This window comes from Aethina tumida, chromosome 6 (genome assembly GCF_024364675.1).
Source record: "Aethina tumida isolate Nest 87 chromosome 6, icAetTumi1.1, whole genome shotgun sequence".
Lineage (NCBI taxonomy): Eukaryota > Metazoa > Arthropoda > Insecta > Coleoptera > Nitidulidae > Aethina > Aethina tumida.
The window spans coordinates 19,468,124-19,486,326 of NC_065440.1; the positions used below are offsets into that span (position 1 = coordinate 19,468,124).

Below are 18,203 nucleotides of genomic sequence, written 5' to 3' on the forward strand. Positions count from 1 at the left end.
TGGTTCACGAGGTCAAATCAATAATCGGGGCGCACGCGTTTTCTTCGGATCGGAAAATTCTCGAGGAAAAGCTGCGCATCTAATCTCGCCGTTTCTTCTCTGTTTTTCTTTTTGCCATCTGTTGGAAAAGTTCAGAGAATATTTGTTTCGTATCGAGAATCACGTAAATTGCTTCTTGAAAACTTACTGTGTTATTTAATAATGTCCATTGTTGGGCCAATTTAATCTGATTAATATTTTATAATTTTAAAAGAGTTAATAACTAGAAAAAGAATTCTTGATTACGTTGTCTAAATGTAAGAAATGTAACCACCAAGTAGTAGGTGTCGCCCAATTTCAATTGAATTCAATTTGATTTATTTCCTCCAGCCTATAATATTGTTGAAATTAATTAAATTAATGTACAGCTACTAGACGATAGAGGGCGCCACTTTCGGACTTATTAAATTTTGAATTCATTTCATTCATGCGTAGACGAAAGAAATCTATTTTATGCGGTGGATAATACGTTAATTTTGAATTTGTTTTCGTTAACCTCAACATATTGAAATCAACTTTAAAAAACGAAACAGTTGTCATGTATTTTTAGGCGGAAAATAGCAAAATGTCAGCGTACGAATGGAATCAACAAGTTCCACTAAACCAGCAACAAAATAGTGTGGACCATACACAAGAATACAATTTTTATGAAGACAATAACAAATATGATGCTAGCGCGGACCACAATAATACGTCCAACGTACACGAGGAACAGCTAATCACACCCAAGAAGGGTTTTGAAGAGTTGCTGGAGGAAAAACTGTCGGAGGATGTGCAAAAGTCTGGCAACAACAGTAACAATAATAACAACAAACCTAAAAGGCCTTTTTTACGAAAGGGTTCAGGCTTGGAAAGGTACAACAAAAGTAAGACTAAAATTGCTAACGTGAAAACTAAGAAAATTAACAAAAGTGTTTCTAATAAGAATGTAACAAAGAAAACAACTCCCGGTATGTATTTTATATAAAATTGTAACAAATTAGTTTGACAGAGTTGTTTTAGAAATACAATCTAACGAATTTACGCCACTGAGAATACCTGATTTAAAAATAAAACACAAGACACCATTGAAGAATAGATCTGAGTGGAATGAGGAAAGTAATTTGGGAATGAAATGGACTTCCCCACAACCTCAAGAGCCGCACTGCGATTTGCCTAACATCAACGCGTTTAACGGTTTAATTTTGACGAAAATCAACGAGATTAAACAACAAAACTTTCAAAAACCTGATCAGCAAATGTAAATATGTCATTCCTGGTGTACTGTATCATCACTATAATTATTATTATATTTATGAGGTTGCATTTCAGACAAAGCTTGTCGCCCATCAGCTACAACTCAGACAGGGAGGAATCTGAGTTGCGTAAGTTCGAGTGTCTGGAAAGAAAAATGGAGAACAGCAGTTTCTGTTCGACGGACTCGAGCGTGTTAAGAATATTGTCCAGTACGCCGCACAAGACCGATCATCTGGACTGCACCAAGGCGGAATTGGAAATGAAGCTGAGAATGTTGCGGCAGAAAACGCAGTTCGTCAATAACTTCATGTACAACATAAGGAACAAAGCAGCTGAGGATACCACCACTACAGCAACAACAACCGCAACAAGCACCCTAACAAGATTTGACTCAGGTTTATTTTAATTGATTTCTTTTGAATAATTAAGGACCGTTTCTTTTTAGAGTCTGAATGCGTGACGGACGACGAGACCTACGAGAAATGCGAGAAAACGTTCACGGACGCCTGCGTGAACACCTCAGAATCAAATTCGAGTTAGTTGACATACAAATAATTGTAAACGTTCTTAAAATTGTATCAATCATTAAAACATTTTATGGGGGAGTTAATTTTAACACTACATTTTGTCAATAATTAATAATAATTCTCTCTGGTGTTAATTTATTTTATTTAATATGTTTATGTTTTAGTTATTTTGCCGCTTAATTGTTTGGATTGTGTCGTAAAAGACGTGGAATTAAACAATTGCAAAAATAAAATTGAAAGTGTACAACAACAACTTCAAGAACAGATAGAAATCGTTGCGATGTTGAGGAAAAGAAACGAGGAAGTCGTCAATAAAATGGAAGAAGTTGTACAGGAATTCGACGTCGACAAAAAGCAATTGTTAATCGAAATCGACGAACTAAAAACCAAACTTATCAAAGAGAAAGCTCAAAACGACAGGTAATATAACTAGTGCACCTATTTTATTGTAACGTTTGTGACGTTTCTTTATTTTTTCTCAGTTTAAAAACGACCAAACAAAACGTGAAAAAGGACAGGGAGGAGCTGGACATGTTGAAAGACGAACTGATCGAAACGAAGGAGCTGATCAAATTGAAGGAAGCCAAAAACGGCATGACACAAGCTCGACTGAGGACCCGCATTAAAAATTTGGAGAAGGAGAACGGCGAACTAAAAGACAAGGTCGAACTGTTGACGAAACAAAATGCGAAACTGTCGTTCGGCGGTGGTAGGCCGCAACGGAAATCCGCCGACCTGAAACTGTTGCAGGACATCAACAAAACGCTGAACAAGCTGACCGAAGACAAGACGAAGGAGACGGGTCCGAAGTCCGTGTTGAAGAACGGCAAAAAGTCGGAGGAGTCGCAGAATTTCGACGGCACCACGTTCGAGAATTTGTCGCTGGAGGAACAGTACAGGAGTGTTTTTTCGCCTGGTCAACATAAGAGTTTCAACGATTCCAAAAAAGGTTCGTTCGTTGATCCTTTGAGTGTTATCAATTGTTTAGGGTGACATTTTAGGGAAAATAGAGACGGTTTTCGAAGACGGAACGAAGGAGGTCAGATACAGCAACGGCAACGTGAAAACTGTGAGTCCGGACGGGCAATTGGCCACCATCAAGTACTACAATGGGGACATCAAGCAAACATTCGCGCGTGACAACACGATTAAATATTATTACGCCAACAACAACATCTGGCACACCACTTTTGCTGACGGCACGGAAAATATCGAGTTTCCCAGGTGGCCAAATCGTTTTGCCCTTTTTAAACCGGCGCATGAATTATATTTTGTTGCAGCGGACAAATTGAGAAACGCTACCCGGATGGAAGAAGCGAGGTATTCCATCCGGACGGAACTGTGCAATGTTTAAATCCGGACGGAAGCGAGGAGACGAGATATAGTGACGGATCCATGTTGAAGGACGACGGCAAAGGAACGAAAACGTTGCTTTTGGCCAACGGACAAAGGGAGATACATACTAAAAGCGAAAAAGTTAGAATTTACTCATATTTTTTTATTTAATTGGTTAAATTTGATTGTTTTCTTTTTAGAGAAGAGAATATCCGGATGGCACGGTAAAAATTTTGTATTTGGATGGTTCGCAAGAAACTCGATACGCTTCTGGAAGAATCCGGAAAAAAGATCCAGAAGGAAACTTAGTGTATGATTCCAACGATTCGACATAATCAAGAATGCTTTAAATTCGTTTTATTGTTGGATTTTTATAAATATTTATTGCCTTTTATACTTATATATATATATTTGTTTTAAACATCGAGGAAATATTTTTTAATAAAGTTTTCTAAATTTGTGTTTTTGACTCATTGTACGCACTTATCTAAGTTATCTTAGGGGACATTGATGAAAAGTTTATAACTCGTCATTTTACAGCATGCAAAATAATGATATGCTAACGATAAACCGTACACTCGTCTATGTCATTCTGAAAAGCGTTGAATAACAAAAAGTGAAAACTACATAAGAAACATGACTGTAAAACAATTCTTTAAAGCCCCATCTCTGACAAAACTTAAGAATTATTAACGCCACACCCGGTATATCTTATCTGAAAATAAATATAAAAATTCAGTTTATAACACAATTGTCGTGTAAAAAAACGTCTAAACTTTATTATTTTCTTAAGTTTATATTTGTGTCAATTTTTTTGTGGATATTGAATATAAACTTAATAATAAACTACTATTCTGTGATGACCATGACAACTCCAGGTAAATAAAAAGCAACTATATAATATATATAAAATATTCTTTAGCCGCCAAATTTCTTTTCTTAATTTATTATATTTCCGATTAAAAGAAATTTTAAAATATTTCAGTCTAATCTCTAAAAATGTTTTTTTAAAAGATTAAAATTGTGTTTCTAAAGAAATTTGTAATATAATTTATCTATACAGTTCGATTGAAAAGCATTTAATCTGTCCGTATCTAGAGCGAAACATCATGCACGACAGAGACAATAATGTAATAATATGTCTCCCACTACGGGACAAACTTGCCGACTTTTACTCTGCATATTAATATAAAAAATCACTGAAACACGTTACCTGCAATGGTATTTTATTTGTCTAACTTTCATATTTTATATTTTTTATAAAAAATATTTTATTTCTAATTAATTTGAAGTTTGAATGTTCACTACAATGAATTAATTTAATTAAATTTTTAGGTTTGGTGAACAATGGCAGACCAAATTAATTCCGTAAGTTTTTATTTATATTATTTTATCATATTACCCAGTAAAATAGAATGGAATATTTTGTCTTGGGTTGGGAAAGGGTGCGACTAAATCGAGCAACGCTTGTGAACCGCTTTATTTCTTTCATTAAATTTTTGTTATAGTTATTATATTAAAAATAAATAAATAAGTTGATAAATATTAAAATAGTGTTTGCTGTTCACAGAAAATCAATCCAAATCAACCACTCATAAAAGGGGATGGGGTAAGTTTCTATTTTTGTTTTTGTACAGTACTGGAACATTATGAAGAAAATTTATTCGATCTATCAAACTTTTTCATTTTAGAAAGCTGCAAAATTGGGTGACCGGTTTGAAGTGTTGGTTCTAACCCATTTTGCAATAATTTGCGCTCTGGATGAAGAATTTCGTAAAAAGAATCCACGCATCACGTTCAACGCCAAGGATCATGGCGATTTAGACGACATTGTCATTTTAACTGATGACCAATTATTTTTGGTGCAATTAAAACATAAAGCGGATAAAGGAAACATCACTATTAAATTCGACAAATATGAAAACACTTATAATAACATTATTTTGCCCAAGTACAAACAATACGTTGATGACGGACTTATTAAAATTAACGTTGTAGTATTTTCTAATGCCAAAGTGCTCACTCCTAAAGATATGATAAAAGTCAAGTCAAATAATAAAGAAATAGACAAATTTAAAAGTGACAGAGGTGAAATATACCAATTAAAAAATCTAAACAATACCAGCGATTTCTTTAAAAATTTATACATTTTTTCCAGGCAGTATTCTGTCACCAACGACATTGAAATGTTGTCAAAGAATTTCAAAATTGTGCCCAACAAAGATCAGATCAAAGCAATTTTTGATTATTTTGATCGATCTGTAATTGGAAGAACGGAACCATTTACCACAGATGATGTACGCTCAATTCTCAATGAATGCATCATAAGACCAGCTATTATTTTTTCGAACAATTCGAAATTCTTTTTAAACGATTCTATAATCAATTTATTCGAAAGTATTTTTCAAAAGTATAAACTAATAATTGTTACAGAAAAATATAAAGAATTAATTAATAGTTTAATTAAACAATACTTAATAAAAAATTCAAATTGCAACAAATTCGATTGTGAAGTAAACATTCCCCAAGAAGATATTAATACTCTTTTTAAAGAAAATGATATAAAAAAATATTTGTCAGCAAAGAAGAAACCATATACATTTAAGGATCTTGCAATCACACTTTGGCAAATTGGTAAATGCCCAATAATGATTAATTTTAACGAGGAAAATAAACGTCAAATCATGTATTCTATAAATAAATTAATAAATAAAGAACGTGAAGGACCTATTGTTATATTGCATGCTGGAAATGTAGAGGAATTGCCTGAATATGCCAAAAATATTGAAGAAATAGATTTATTCGAAAATACTAATACCGAAGTGAAGAACTGCCTTTTGGAAACTATCAAAATAAATGTTGGAAAGAAGGAAAGGACACTGTTAGAAATGATCGGAAAAGATGATTCATTTGTAAAAAAAAATAAAGCCGGCCATTTTATTATCCATATTAGACAATTCGTTAAGTCTTACTAATTTAACAGATACCCCGGATATCTATATACCAAGAACATTGGAAACTGACGTAGTAACAAAATCTGTATTTAAAAAGCATGATGTCTTATTTGTTATTCATCATGATGTTTCTGAGTTGGATATCAAAACGTATCTTGCTGACGAAACGAAATACAAAAATACTTCTGTTGTCAATTCGAAACTGTCACCAAGGGAAACCAGAGACAAAGTTCAATCAATTTCAAGAAAATGTTGTTGTGCGGTGAAATTTGGAGAAAATTATAAAATTTACTATCAGAAAGGAAGTGAAAAAGATTTAGAACAATATACAGAAAAAATAATAATAAAAGAAAATGAAATATTAAATAATGCAAATACGTTAGTGAAGATCATTTCTGCAGATGCTGGAATGGGAAAAAGTTATTTAATGGAATATCAACTTCAATCGGAATGTATGGAAATGGGAAAATTACCGTTATATTTCAATTTGGCATTAACTTTTCGAGAAATGAATGAACTTGAAAAAAACGGGAAGACCTTTATAACTTACTTTGCCAAACATTTGGCACATGATAAAAACGATGAATATCTAGTAAAATTTTTAGAAGCCGTCGTTGAACATAATATCAATGAAAAAAAAATTGGTGTTATTGTTGGATAGTTTCGATGAAGCAGATTTAAATTGTGAAGTCATTAATTATTTATCGTCGTTGCATTTGGATGTTGTGGTTTCTACAAGAACGCATAAATTAAGTCGACTTTTAAAAAATTGCGATTGTTTAGATTTGTTCTTATTAACGTTTACCTCGGAAGATCAGAAGGAATTCTTTCAAAAATTTTACAAAAGTGATGAGAATGACAAATTAGATGAAATGATTGAAGTATTAAATAAAAATGTGCAGGACTCCCTTATAGGAATACCTTTACAGATAAAACATGTGGTCGACATTTTTCCTGGCATAAGTGATTTTTTTGAAAAGAAGGATGAAATCAACATTTTATTCCTTTATGAAGAATTTCTAAAGAAGCATTTAAATCAAACGATTGTAGCAAAAAAATTGTTTATTCAAAAATTTGCCTGTACTATTTTATTAGATTCTACTTCATTAAAAGATTTATCAATTGATGAAAAACAATTAATTAAGACCATCTCAGATTTTGAACGTGATAACAAGACAAATTTCATAATAACCGGATTTAATGAAGATAATAAACCAATATTTGTACACAAAACGTACGCCGAATTTCTTTGCGCCAAATATTTAGCTGATGAAAGTACATTATCAACCAATATTCTTAACGAATTATTAAAAGAAGACTTACTAAAAGTAAAATACTTTTTTGATATTATTCTTTGCAAACATTTGAAATTACATTTTGCTTTTCTAACTAAAAACCATCAACTGATTGAAAAATGTTTAAACGATGAGAACTGTTTAAAACAACAAGATAAATTCGGACGAACCATTTTGCATATTATTTCAACTTATGGAGAACGTCATTCTGAAATATTCAAAGAACAAAACACACAATTATTAACTGTTAATAAAAGAAAAACGGAATTTACATGTCCAGAAGAAATTCTGGATCGAATATTAGACACTGTAAAGAATAATAACATTGAGCTTTCGAAAGATAGTTGGGACAAGTACCCAGTACAACTCGCCATATGCACAAGATCGTTTAATTTTCTTGAACTGTTAATTAAGTATTTCACACATAGATTCTCTGTTAGGAGCAAAGAAACAGAAAAAGAATTATTATTTATTTCTGGCGTTTACGATTACATCAACATATTCGATAATTTACAAACGAATTATAAATTTCGTAAAATAATTACCGAACATGATTTCGAGAATGAAGTTTTATCTTCCGATAATTTGGGAAAGGTCGCAAGTTATTCTTTTATAAACATTTGTGCTCGACATGGAAGTAGAAAAATTCTGAAGTCACTCTTAGATAGAAACAGGTTTAAAATCAACGAACCTTATTATTCTGGAAATAATATTAAATTAACTGCTTTAGAAACTGCAATTTTTAACTGGAGTTCGGATAATGAAAATCAATCGTCGTTGATATCAATGTTAATGGAAAATGGAGCGACTGATGTTATATATAATGCAAATAATAAATATGAAGCAAATATATTGGACCTATTAGCGACAAAAATTGGATACGATTCACATAATTTACTTAATCTCGCCTTACCGAAATTTATAAAATCACACCATCAAAATTATATTAATTCAAAGAATAATGTGGGCCAAACACCTTTAATGTTTGCAATGAAACATGCTAATAATCAGAATTTAGAAAAATCTATTCAATTTATTTTTGATATTCTAATTCAGAACCAAGCAAATTTACTACAGTCAGATTATAAAAACAGGAATATTTGGCATTATTTAATTGAGAATTCGAGTTTAAATGATGAAAATAAAATAAAGATTGCAACGAAACTAATATCCTTGTTCATTGATGAGATCAAAAATCAAATTGACATCAAAGAAAATGAAGATGGAGAAACACCACTGACGATTGCTATTCAAACAGGCAAATACGATTCAGAAATAGACTTGATAAATATTTTAATCGAACACTACACAAATGCCGACAAAAAAAATAAAATAGGACTAAAAATTTGGTATTATTTATTTATGAATTGGGAATTAAATTCCAAAAATAAAATAGAAATTGTGTCGAAAATAATTTCTTTGCTCGGTGATGCGAATAAATATCAAATTGGTAAAAAAGATAAACATGGACGAACACCGTTGATGATTGCTATTCAAAGAGCACAATATGTTTCAGCAATAGATTTAATTAATATTTTAATCGAACACTCTACAGATATTGACAAAAAAAATAAAAAGGGAAAAAATATTTGGCACAATTTAATTACAAATTGGAGATTAAGTGTCGAAAATAAAATGAAAATAGCACGAAAAATAATTTCTCTATTCGGTGATGAGGTAAAAAATCAAATTGATAAGGAAAATGAAGATGGGGAAACACCGTTGATGATTGCTATTCAAAAAGCTACAAGTCACAGACAAATAGATTTGATAAATATTCTAATCGAACACTCCACAAATATTAACAAAAAAAATAAAAAAGGACAAAATATTTGGCATTATTTATTTATGAATTCGGAATTAAATGACAAATGTAAAATAGAAATGGCATCAAAAGTAATTTCCGAGTTCGATGATGACATAAGAAATCAAATTGATAAAAAAGATATAGATGGAGAAACTCCGTTGATGATTGCTATTCAAAGAACCAAATACGATTTAAAAATGGATTTAATAAATTATTTACTCAAACAAGGAGCAAATATTCACGAAAAAAATAAAAAAGGAGAAAACATTTGGCATTATTTAATAAAAAATACGATTTTAAATTCCAAAAATAAAATAAATATTGCATTAAAAATAATTACCCGTTACAAGGATGAGATTAAAAATAAAATTAATGAAAAAGACAAATATGGACAAATACCGTTGATGATTGCTATTCGAAGAGCGCAATACGATACAGATCTAGATTTTATAAATACGTTAATAGGTTACACAAAACAACACTCACTTACCATAAGAAATAAAAAAGGACAAAACGTTTGGCATTATTTATTTATGAATTGTGAATTAAATGATGAAAATAAAATAAAATTAGCATTAAAAATATACTTTTCGTTCGGTGATGAGATTACATACATTAATAGAGAAGATATATATGGAGTAACACCGTCCATGATGGCTCTTCAAAAAACCCAATACGATTCAGCAGTCTATTTATTACACATTTTAATTGAACGCTCTACAAATATTAACAAAAAATATAAAACAGGACAAAATATTTGGCATTTTTTATCTATAAACAGAACTTTAAGAAACGAAGACAAAATAAAACTTGCATTAAAATTAAAATCTTTGTTCGGCGATGAGATAAAAAATCAAATTGATCAACAAGATGAAGATGGAGAAACACCCTTGATGATTGCCATTAAAGAAGCTGAATACGATTCAGAAATAGATTTCATATATATTTTAATCAATAACTCTTTAACTATTGACAAAAGAAATAAAAAAGGAAAAGACATTGAGAATTATTTATTAGAAAATAAGAATTTAAATTACGAAACTAAACTAAGAATTAGATCAAAAATAATTTCTTCGTTCGGTGATAAGATAAAATTTCAAAATGATGAAGAATATGAAAAAGCACTACTAAAATGTACCGCTGAAAATGTGAGCGTAGATTCAGAAAAAGATTTAATACAATATTTACAAGATGGTAATATGGACAAAAAATATAAACAAGGACAAATTAGTTGTAATTGTTTAACTTGTGTACAACCCCAAAGAGGATAACCATTTATGTCTCCCGAATATCTAGGCATCAAGCCAAGTCAAGCGTCGCCCTTACTCACAATCAGCAGAACATAATCAATTTGTAAACTTTAACTCCTAGACACAATAATAATTATTTAGCAAAATTTTAATATTTTACTTTATTATAAGATTCCGAAATCTTATATATTACTAAATTAATATTAAAGTTAAGTTACTCTTTTTTATAAAATTAATTATTGTTACGTATAACATTGTTAAAAAAACGAATAAATAATAATAAACAATTATTAATTGTAGCATTTTATTATAATTGCCAAAAAATAGAAGTTTTTCTGTTTCCTCGCAGCAATTATTTAAGACATAAAAAAAAACATAAATAAAACACGCGTCATACAGACAGTTTATTGTACAAAATAAATACTACAATCTAATAATAAATAAGTTAAAATAAATACTAGTGACTAGCATCAACGAAAGAAACGAAACTCGCAATTTGTACTAAAATCTAAGTCTTGATCAAATCCCAAGACGCGACCTGGAACTTTTCGCCGTGCGTTATTTTGTGCGCGATGTAGTAGTGCTTCATCACGAACTGCTTCTGGCATATCTCGCACGTGAAGTTGCTCTGTTTGTCGTGCGTCTTCTTGTGCTTCAGCAAGTTGTCGCGACGCGAGAAGCTCTTGTCGCACACCACGCATTTGTAGTTCTTCTGGCCCGAATGCAACGTCATGTGTCTGAGCAGGTGTTCCTTGCGTCCGAACGCCTTGTTGCAATTGTCGCATTTGTACGGTCTGAAGCCGGTGTGGAGTTTCACGTGCTGATACAGGTGTTCGCGACGTTTGAACGATTTCTTACAAATGTCGCATTGGTGGGTTTTCTCGTCGGTCGGATTGTTGTCGGGCGCCGGTTTTTGCGCCGAATAATTTCTGTAGTTGTTCTGGTTCATGTCGGACATTTGATTTAGCGCGTTCAGGTTTACAGTCGATGATTCTTGCACAACATTCAAACCATTTGGATTGCTCACTACATTTAAATTTGGTTGTGGTTGTGTGTACAAGCTTGTGGTTGTTGAGTAAGGTTGAAAATTAACGTCTTGATTCAAAATCACAGTGTTAATTTGTTGAGGTTTTTCCACTGGCTTTACAATATTATAATTGTACTTTTGTACTGTTTCACCTTTGACTTGTTTCTCATAAGTTTCCTCTGTCAAATCTATTTTGATGACAGAATCATCAATATTCACGTCTTTTCTTTTGGTTACTTTTTTTGAACTACTTTTAATTTGTTGTTGCTGTTGCTGTTGTTGTTGTTGATTAATAGTATTGTCAAACTCATACAATTGGGAAATATTTAAAACTTCTCCATTTGAATTGACAACAACATTGCTTAAAACTTCAGGTTTACTCTTTGTCACAAAGTTCTGAAGTTTTGTTTCCAAATTTTCAGGTTTGGGGGGACTCTTATTAATAACAGAGGGATTTGTAACAATTGTTGGTAACTGTAATGTAAAATATGGAATTGCTTCAACTGGAATACTCTGTTTTTGTTCTTGTTGTTGTGGTTCAGCATATGATTGTTGTTGTGCTTGTTGTAGTTGCTTTTCTTCTGGTTGATTCAGTGTTTTCGTATCTTTGATGTATACCTTAAACAATTAATACTGGTGATAAGAATTTGGAACAGTTGTTTGAAATATACTTTTCCGGACTTTTTAAAGTCTTCAGTCCAACGGAAGTTTCGAAAGTACGTGGACAACATTGTTTCAGAGCCAACACATTCTTGCTGAAAAATATAACAAGTTTCCAAACTCTGTAAACATTTCGAGCAAACGACTTTTGGCAGGAAATCATTCTCGTACACCTAAAAATTCGCTTATTTAAAACATATATCGGCACACAAACAAAATTGAAATACAGAAAGTGACAGGCAAGTTTTGATTTTGCTTTGCAGCTGTATTTTGCGCCCTTCCTCTTGAAATATGTGGGTTTTATCCTTCTGATTGTTGGAGGCGCACAATCGACACAGTTCGTAGAAGCTGACCCGCTTGTAGCCCGACATTTGGGCCCCCGCAAACCCAAAAAACAGAAACGCTGTGCCTGTTATTTATTGACTTCACAAAACGTCAAAGTTTGACACACGATGTCAGCGACATCTGTTCCGCCATCACGTAACCCACCACTAGTTCAAATGTAGTATCCTATTTTGTGTAAAAATAAAATTATAAGCTTCTAGTAATTCTCACTAATGTAGGTACATTTTCTACGTTAAAAGTCAGGTTAGATTGTTTTCTAACCAAAAAATGTCATATTAACAAACACAATTTTTACGTAAAACACTACCGAAACGATGGACGGCAAACGCGAACTGACACAGGAGGAATGGAAATACCTGACCAACTATTTCGTCGGCAACAACTACAGGTACAGGGAGAACATAATCATACCGAAGAACCTGGGCCCCGTTGCGATCAAAACGAACGAAGAGAAAATGGTGGAGGCCTTCTTCGAGAGTTGCCCGTTCAAGACGGTGATGAGCGGCGTCATCGGTTACGGATTGGGTGCCGCCATCGGCCTGTTCTCGTCCAGCATTGGTCCCTCATCAGTCACCGATGTGGAACAGCAGACTGCGCGACAGGTGTTCAGGGAGATGAAAACCACCACGTTGAGTTACGCGAAAAATTTCGCCCTTATTGGGGCGCTTTTTTCTGCCGTCGAATGCACTATTGAGACTGTACGTTAACTGAGATAAATTGGTTGATTTGTATAACTTGAATGTTATTATTTTTGTTTGTTTTAGGCTAGGGGGAAGAGTGATTGGAAAAATGGTACTTTGTCTGGTGGAGTTACAGGCGGGCTAATTGGATTAAGAGGTTAGAAATGAAACTGAAATTAAACAATAATAACCGAGTTTGTTTTAGCTGGTGTTAAGGCTGGAGTCATTGGAGCAGCAGGATTTGCACTTTTCTCAACTGCCATAGACTATTACATGCATTCAAGATTTTGACCCATTTTTTTAGATTATTTATTATTGTTGTTTTGTTATTAGTAATAAATTTATACAAATATTAGTTGTTTTATTCAATCTGTAAAGGACAATGTAAAATTATAAAGAACAAAATATAAGAATAAATAAAAACCATACAGTAAACAATTAACAAATAAAATGCAAACAAAATGAATTATTCGAGAAAAAAAAAAAACGGTAAAGAACAACGTTGCCAAAGTCGGAGAAAAAGAAGACGGTAAACATAAAAAGACAGACAACGAAACGACGCGGACAATGAGACGCACGTAAATAAAATGTAAATGTGCGTGCGTTGTGCAATTAACGTTCGTTCAACACAAACGCAAACACTGAATGGAGCACGGCGAGAGCATTTTCGAAAAGGTTGCGCCACTGCGTTTCGGTATGTTTCAGTTCGGATGCTGTTAAAACTGCAGCCACATTACGAAACGGTCATTTATCTTGCAGGATCTACCAACCGGTCCGACTATTTCGATCGCAATCTCATTTTGTTGTTTGTTTTCTTATCGTGATTTTATATTTCGGCGTGCGTGTGTCTGTCTGTGTGCAGCAATAAGCAGGTAAATAAATGATACAGCATGATAACAATAATTTCGGCCTTGGTAGCAGAAAAAATCTACTAAAAAAAGGGGGTAAAAATGTGCGCAACCCAAGGCCAGTCAGTTTCGCGTAATTGGTCGCGTCTTCCCCTTGTTTATTGTGCAGGTAAAAGATAAATAAATCCATTGACGTGCCGACAAAAATTAGCCGGCCGCACTGGTTACATAAAACAATTAATCGACGCGAATTAAAAGCAATTATGGTGCGAAAATTGAGGCCGACCGTTTTCAATAATTGTAATTAAACTTTAATCGACTACGATTGTCGGATTACACAACAAATTGCCAAGTTTTCATGTCGAATGATACATTATTTTGCTAGAAAATGGAATATTTTAACACACTTGTTGTTGGTGTTAATTATTTAAGTGGTCGCTAACAAGAAAAAATCTTCCTCAAACACTCACACGTGCCAGAAGAATTATATTTAATATCGTACACAAACAGAACTGTACCATTTCCAACGAGGAGAAATGAAGAAGAATGATTGATTGATCGATTCCGAGGCCGTTTTCTCTGTATAAATTTAATTGCGGCCGTTCCGAAGGTAAAAACAACACAGTGTTGGTCCGTTGTCCGAACCGACCGCAACACCGGTCCGGCCCGTTCATAATTTACATTTATTATTTGTGTCCGAATTTATGCGGTGAGTGTATTAATTGAAACGTAAATATTATGTTCTCGAAAGACCGCAAACAACAATTTTAAGGAGCACCATGTTATCATGTTAATTTGTTCATTCTGGTCAGTTAATTGACGAAAGAGACTCGAATTAAGACGACCCGAAAAAGTGTCACGCTTCCGTTCGTATTAAAAATTAAATAAACGCTGCACCGGAACGAAATTATTTAACGTAATTTACATTAAATGGTGCATTCGAAACAAAGACATTAATAGTAATAAATAATCGTTACGTTGTCTTAATTTATTGTCGCGATTGTTTTGCAGTTTTCAGGCGACGACTCATCCGGAAAAATGTACGAGAAAAAGTGAACAACATTTCGATTTTATAACGTAAGTATTTCCACATTTATTACTAACGGCAGAAGCTAAACAAACAAATTGTGTAGAAATTTTTGTGCACGTGCCTCGAACGTACAAATACATGCGCACATAAATTAATATTTTTTCAATTTTAGCTACTAATTGACGTTCCGAATTAATTGCACTTGACCTTATTCTAATTTATCGCCGACCCAAAATATAAACAAAGTCCAATGTTTGTGTCATTTTTCTTTTTCATCTTTTATATAACTGTATTTATACATATGTACGTTTGTATGTAAAAAAATTGTTGATAAATATCTCATGTTAATTTGTTTACGTTTTTGTTTGTGAAAATGGTGAAGCGATTCAATGAAGTTTTTGTCATGTTTATTTTTGGTTTTGACCTCAAATCTATTGAATTTGTGTCGCATGAGGAAAACGTCGCCGATATTGCCTCATCGTTCAAAGAACTTTCAGATAATCTTTAATCGATTTGTCTGGAATCAATCGTTGTCTATTCGAGTTAAAAATAATGCAGATAACTATTTTTACTAACCAACAAAACACGCATTTTAATTAGGTACCTTTATTATCCACTTTGACAGCTCGTTCCTGTCAAACTTAACGAAACTGTCAAACAAAAGATAAGTTCTGATCATGCCAAAATCACGCACGAAATCCAGATAAGGACCTCAAAGTTCGAACAACCTTGACACGGTTCAACGACAGACGTAACGATAAAAATCCGCATGAATCTCGTAACAGACACAAACTGATAACCACAATCGTGGTATAAAAGCAATAATCAAAGAACCAAGCAAGTTCAGTACGTAAAATGCGCCAGCAGTTCTTGACGTCGGGACACCGGTTCGTTTTAACATCCGTTCGCCATTTGTTATGGACTATCGATCTCAAATTGGCGATCGTTTCACCGTTGTACCTTCAGCTGGGCGCCGAACATAAATACACCTGTTAATCGTGTTAAGTGACAAGTAAATTGGTCGTGTGAATCCAGCTTAATTAACAAGTAAATTTTCTATTTTCACTTTATGAACCTTGTCTAATTTACCAGTTGCAAGATACAAGTTCCACTTTACAATGTGAATGTAGCTTAATGTGCAAGTTTAAACATGCATTAAGCTAGCTTCGCACTACTTGTTGACCGTTATGGTGACTGCACACTAACAATTAACATGTTCGCAGTGAAATTGTGCGAGCGAGTGTCGTCGACCACCATGATGCTCCTGAACGCCATCCGAATCTACTGGCGTTCGATATTCGTTTTCGTCTATCCGCTGGTTTTGCTGCCCGTTTTCGTGTTCGACAATGTGGCCGCCCTGCGATGCCTGTACGTGGTCCTGCTGATGGCCGGTTTCTGGGTGTTCGAAGCGTTGCCGCTGCCGGTCACCTCATTGATACCAATGGTTCTGTTTCCGTTAATGGGCGTATTGGATTCGGACAAAGTTTCTCTTTGTTATCTCAAGGAGACGAACATGATGTTCGTCGGCGGTTTGGTGATCGCCATCGCCGTAGAACATTGCAAACTCCACACGCGAGTTGCACTATACGTCATTAAAATTGTACGTGTGCCGATTCATTTTGGGGTGAAATGTTGAAGTTAGTTTGGTTTAAGGTCGGCTGCAGTCCTAGACGTTTGAACTTCGGTTTGGTCACCGTAACCATGCTGGTTTCTATGTGGATTTCGAACACTGCAGCAACGGCCATGATGATACCGATCATTGAGGCAACCCTCAAGGAATTAGAGGAACAAGGTATTGGGGAAATGTACGAGGAAACCTCGAGGGAAGGCCAAGAAGTGCATCCGGATAACGAGCCGAAACGTCCCACCAAAACAACGATGTGTTACTTCATATCTACTGCTTACGCCGCCAGCATAGGCGGCAATGGTTGCATAATCGGAAGCGGTACCAATTTGGCTTTCAAAGGCATTTTCGAAATTCGTTTTCCGAAAGGACCGGGCCTCGAATTCTCCAAATGGTTGACAATTAACGTTCCCATGATGTTACTGATGATGTACGGTTCGTTGATCTGGTTGCAGTTCTTCTTCATGGGACTGTTCAGACCGAATTCGGCGGATGCGAAGAAGATTCGGGTTGGTAAACAGGGGGAGCAGGTGGCCAGGAAGTTGATCAAGCAAAAAATCGCGGAGTTAGGACCGATGTCGTTTCACGAAATGGCCGTTGCAGCTCTGTTCGCACTATCAGTACTGCTCTGGTTCTTCCGTGAGCCACACTTCATTACCGGATGGGCCGAATTGATCACCCAACACAAAGTAAATCATTTTATCAATCATCATTTTATTGTTCATTTCATTTGATTGTTTGTAGGTTGAAGACGCCACGGCGGCATTAATTGTGGTCCTGTTGCTGTTTATAGTGCCATCAAAGCCAGATTTTATCTACATCTTCAGTAAAGACGAAACGAAACGTCCGAAAATCGCTTCGCCCGCCCTGATCACTTGGAAAGTGGTCCAACAAAAGATGCCCTGGGGACTGATTTTCCTTCTAGGAGCAGGGTTCACCCTAGCAGAAGCCTCGAAAACATCAGGAATGAGCCAATTGATCGCCGATCACCTGCACGGCCTTGCCGAGCTACCACAGGTGTACGTGATGGTAATTTCGAGCACCTTCGCCTGTTTCCTCACGCAGTTCTCGAGCAATGTGGCGGTGGCTAGCGTCGTTCTACCCGTGCTCGCAGAAGTGGCGGTCGTCGCCAAAATCCATCCCCTCTATCTGATGATGCCGGCCGCCCTGTGCAGCTCGTTCGCCTATTGTTTGCCAGTGTCGACGCCGCCGAATGCGATCGCTGCCGCCCCCTGTAACATGTCGTCGACTGAAATGGTCAAGGCCGGTTTGGGAGTGGCGATCATTTCACTTGTTGTTTTGTTCCTCGTGTATCCGTTCCTCGGACCTCTGGCCTGGGATTTGAACACATTTCCGGCATGGGCGGCCAAACCTTAACACCGGGGACGTTCCGATTGGACTATTTGTATTATGTAATTTATAAATTAAAGGAGATAAATAATTTTTTACAAAGTTTTCACTTTATTAATATATTTTTTCAATAAAATTCAAATTAAAACTGATTATTTATTATTTTTCTGAAGAAAACTAAAACAATACAATATAC

General features: G+C 34.6%; 4 protein-coding genes across 9 annotated transcripts; 3 read left to right on the forward strand and 1 right to left on the reverse strand.

Moving 5' to 3' along the window:
• The first annotated feature begins 503 nt into the window (after positions 1–503).
• On the forward strand, positions 504–3,597 carry LOC109600151 (centromere protein J). 2 transcript variants are annotated; one of them, XM_020016237.2, is made up of 11 exons: positions 504–819; positions 878–905; positions 965–989; positions 1,042–1,279; positions 1,351–1,670; positions 1,721–1,810; positions 1,967–2,222; positions 2,285–2,751; positions 2,804–3,026; positions 3,083–3,278; positions 3,338–3,597. In XM_020016237.2, exons 1-11 carry the CDS (start codon positions 605–607, stop codon positions 3,470–3,472), a joined length of 2,193 nt encoding a protein of 730 aa, XP_019871796.2. In that variant the 5' UTR covers positions 504–604; the 3' UTR covers positions 3,473–3,597. The 2 variants fall into 2 exon arrangements, with proteins under 2 accessions (XP_019871796.2, XP_049824853.1); XM_049968896.1 differs by having other exon boundaries at positions 504–989.
• A 7,222-nt stretch (positions 3,598–10,819) lies between these two features.
• On the reverse strand, positions 10,820–12,588 carry LOC109600152 (zinc finger protein 184). The gene is made up of 3 exons (XM_020016239.2): positions 12,358–12,588; positions 12,142–12,303; positions 10,820–12,088 (listed from the first exon to the last, which is right to left on the reverse strand). The coding sequence occupies exons 1-3, from the start codon at positions 12,499–12,501 to the stop codon at positions 10,952–10,954; spliced, it is 1,443 nt and encodes a 480-aa protein (XP_019871798.1). The 5' UTR covers positions 12,502–12,588; the 3' UTR covers positions 10,820–10,951.
• A 97-nt stretch (positions 12,589–12,685) lies between these two features.
• LOC109600153 (mitochondrial import inner membrane translocase subunit Tim22) lies at positions 12,686–13,507 on the forward strand. Its single transcript, XM_020016240.2, has 3 exons — positions 12,686–13,173; positions 13,240–13,312; positions 13,361–13,507. Exons 1-3 carry the CDS (start codon positions 12,790–12,792, stop codon positions 13,444–13,446), a joined length of 543 nt encoding a protein of 180 aa, XP_019871799.1. The 5' UTR covers positions 12,686–12,789; the 3' UTR covers positions 13,447–13,507.
• A 226-nt stretch (positions 13,508–13,733) lies between these two features.
• On the forward strand, positions 13,734–18,095 carry LOC109607048 (protein I'm not dead yet-like). Of its 5 annotated transcripts, XM_049968534.1 has the most exons (6): positions 13,734–13,849; positions 13,915–14,027; positions 15,015–15,080; positions 16,257–16,633; positions 16,687–17,346; positions 17,402–18,095. In XM_049968534.1, the coding sequence occupies exons 4-6, from the start codon at positions 16,289–16,291 to the stop codon at positions 18,032–18,034; spliced, it is 1,638 nt and encodes a 545-aa protein (XP_049824491.1). In that variant the 5' UTR covers positions 13,734–13,849; positions 13,915–14,027; positions 15,015–15,080; positions 16,257–16,288; the 3' UTR covers positions 18,035–18,095. The 5 variants fall into 5 exon arrangements, with proteins under 5 accessions (XP_049824491.1, XP_049824492.1, XP_049824490.1 ...); XM_049968535.1 differs by lacking the exon at positions 13,734–13,849 and having other exon boundaries at positions 13,913–14,027; XM_049968533.1 differs by lacking the exons at positions 13,734–13,849; positions 13,915–14,027 and adding an exon at positions 14,636–14,712.
• Positions 18,096–18,203: the final 108 nt, after the last annotated feature.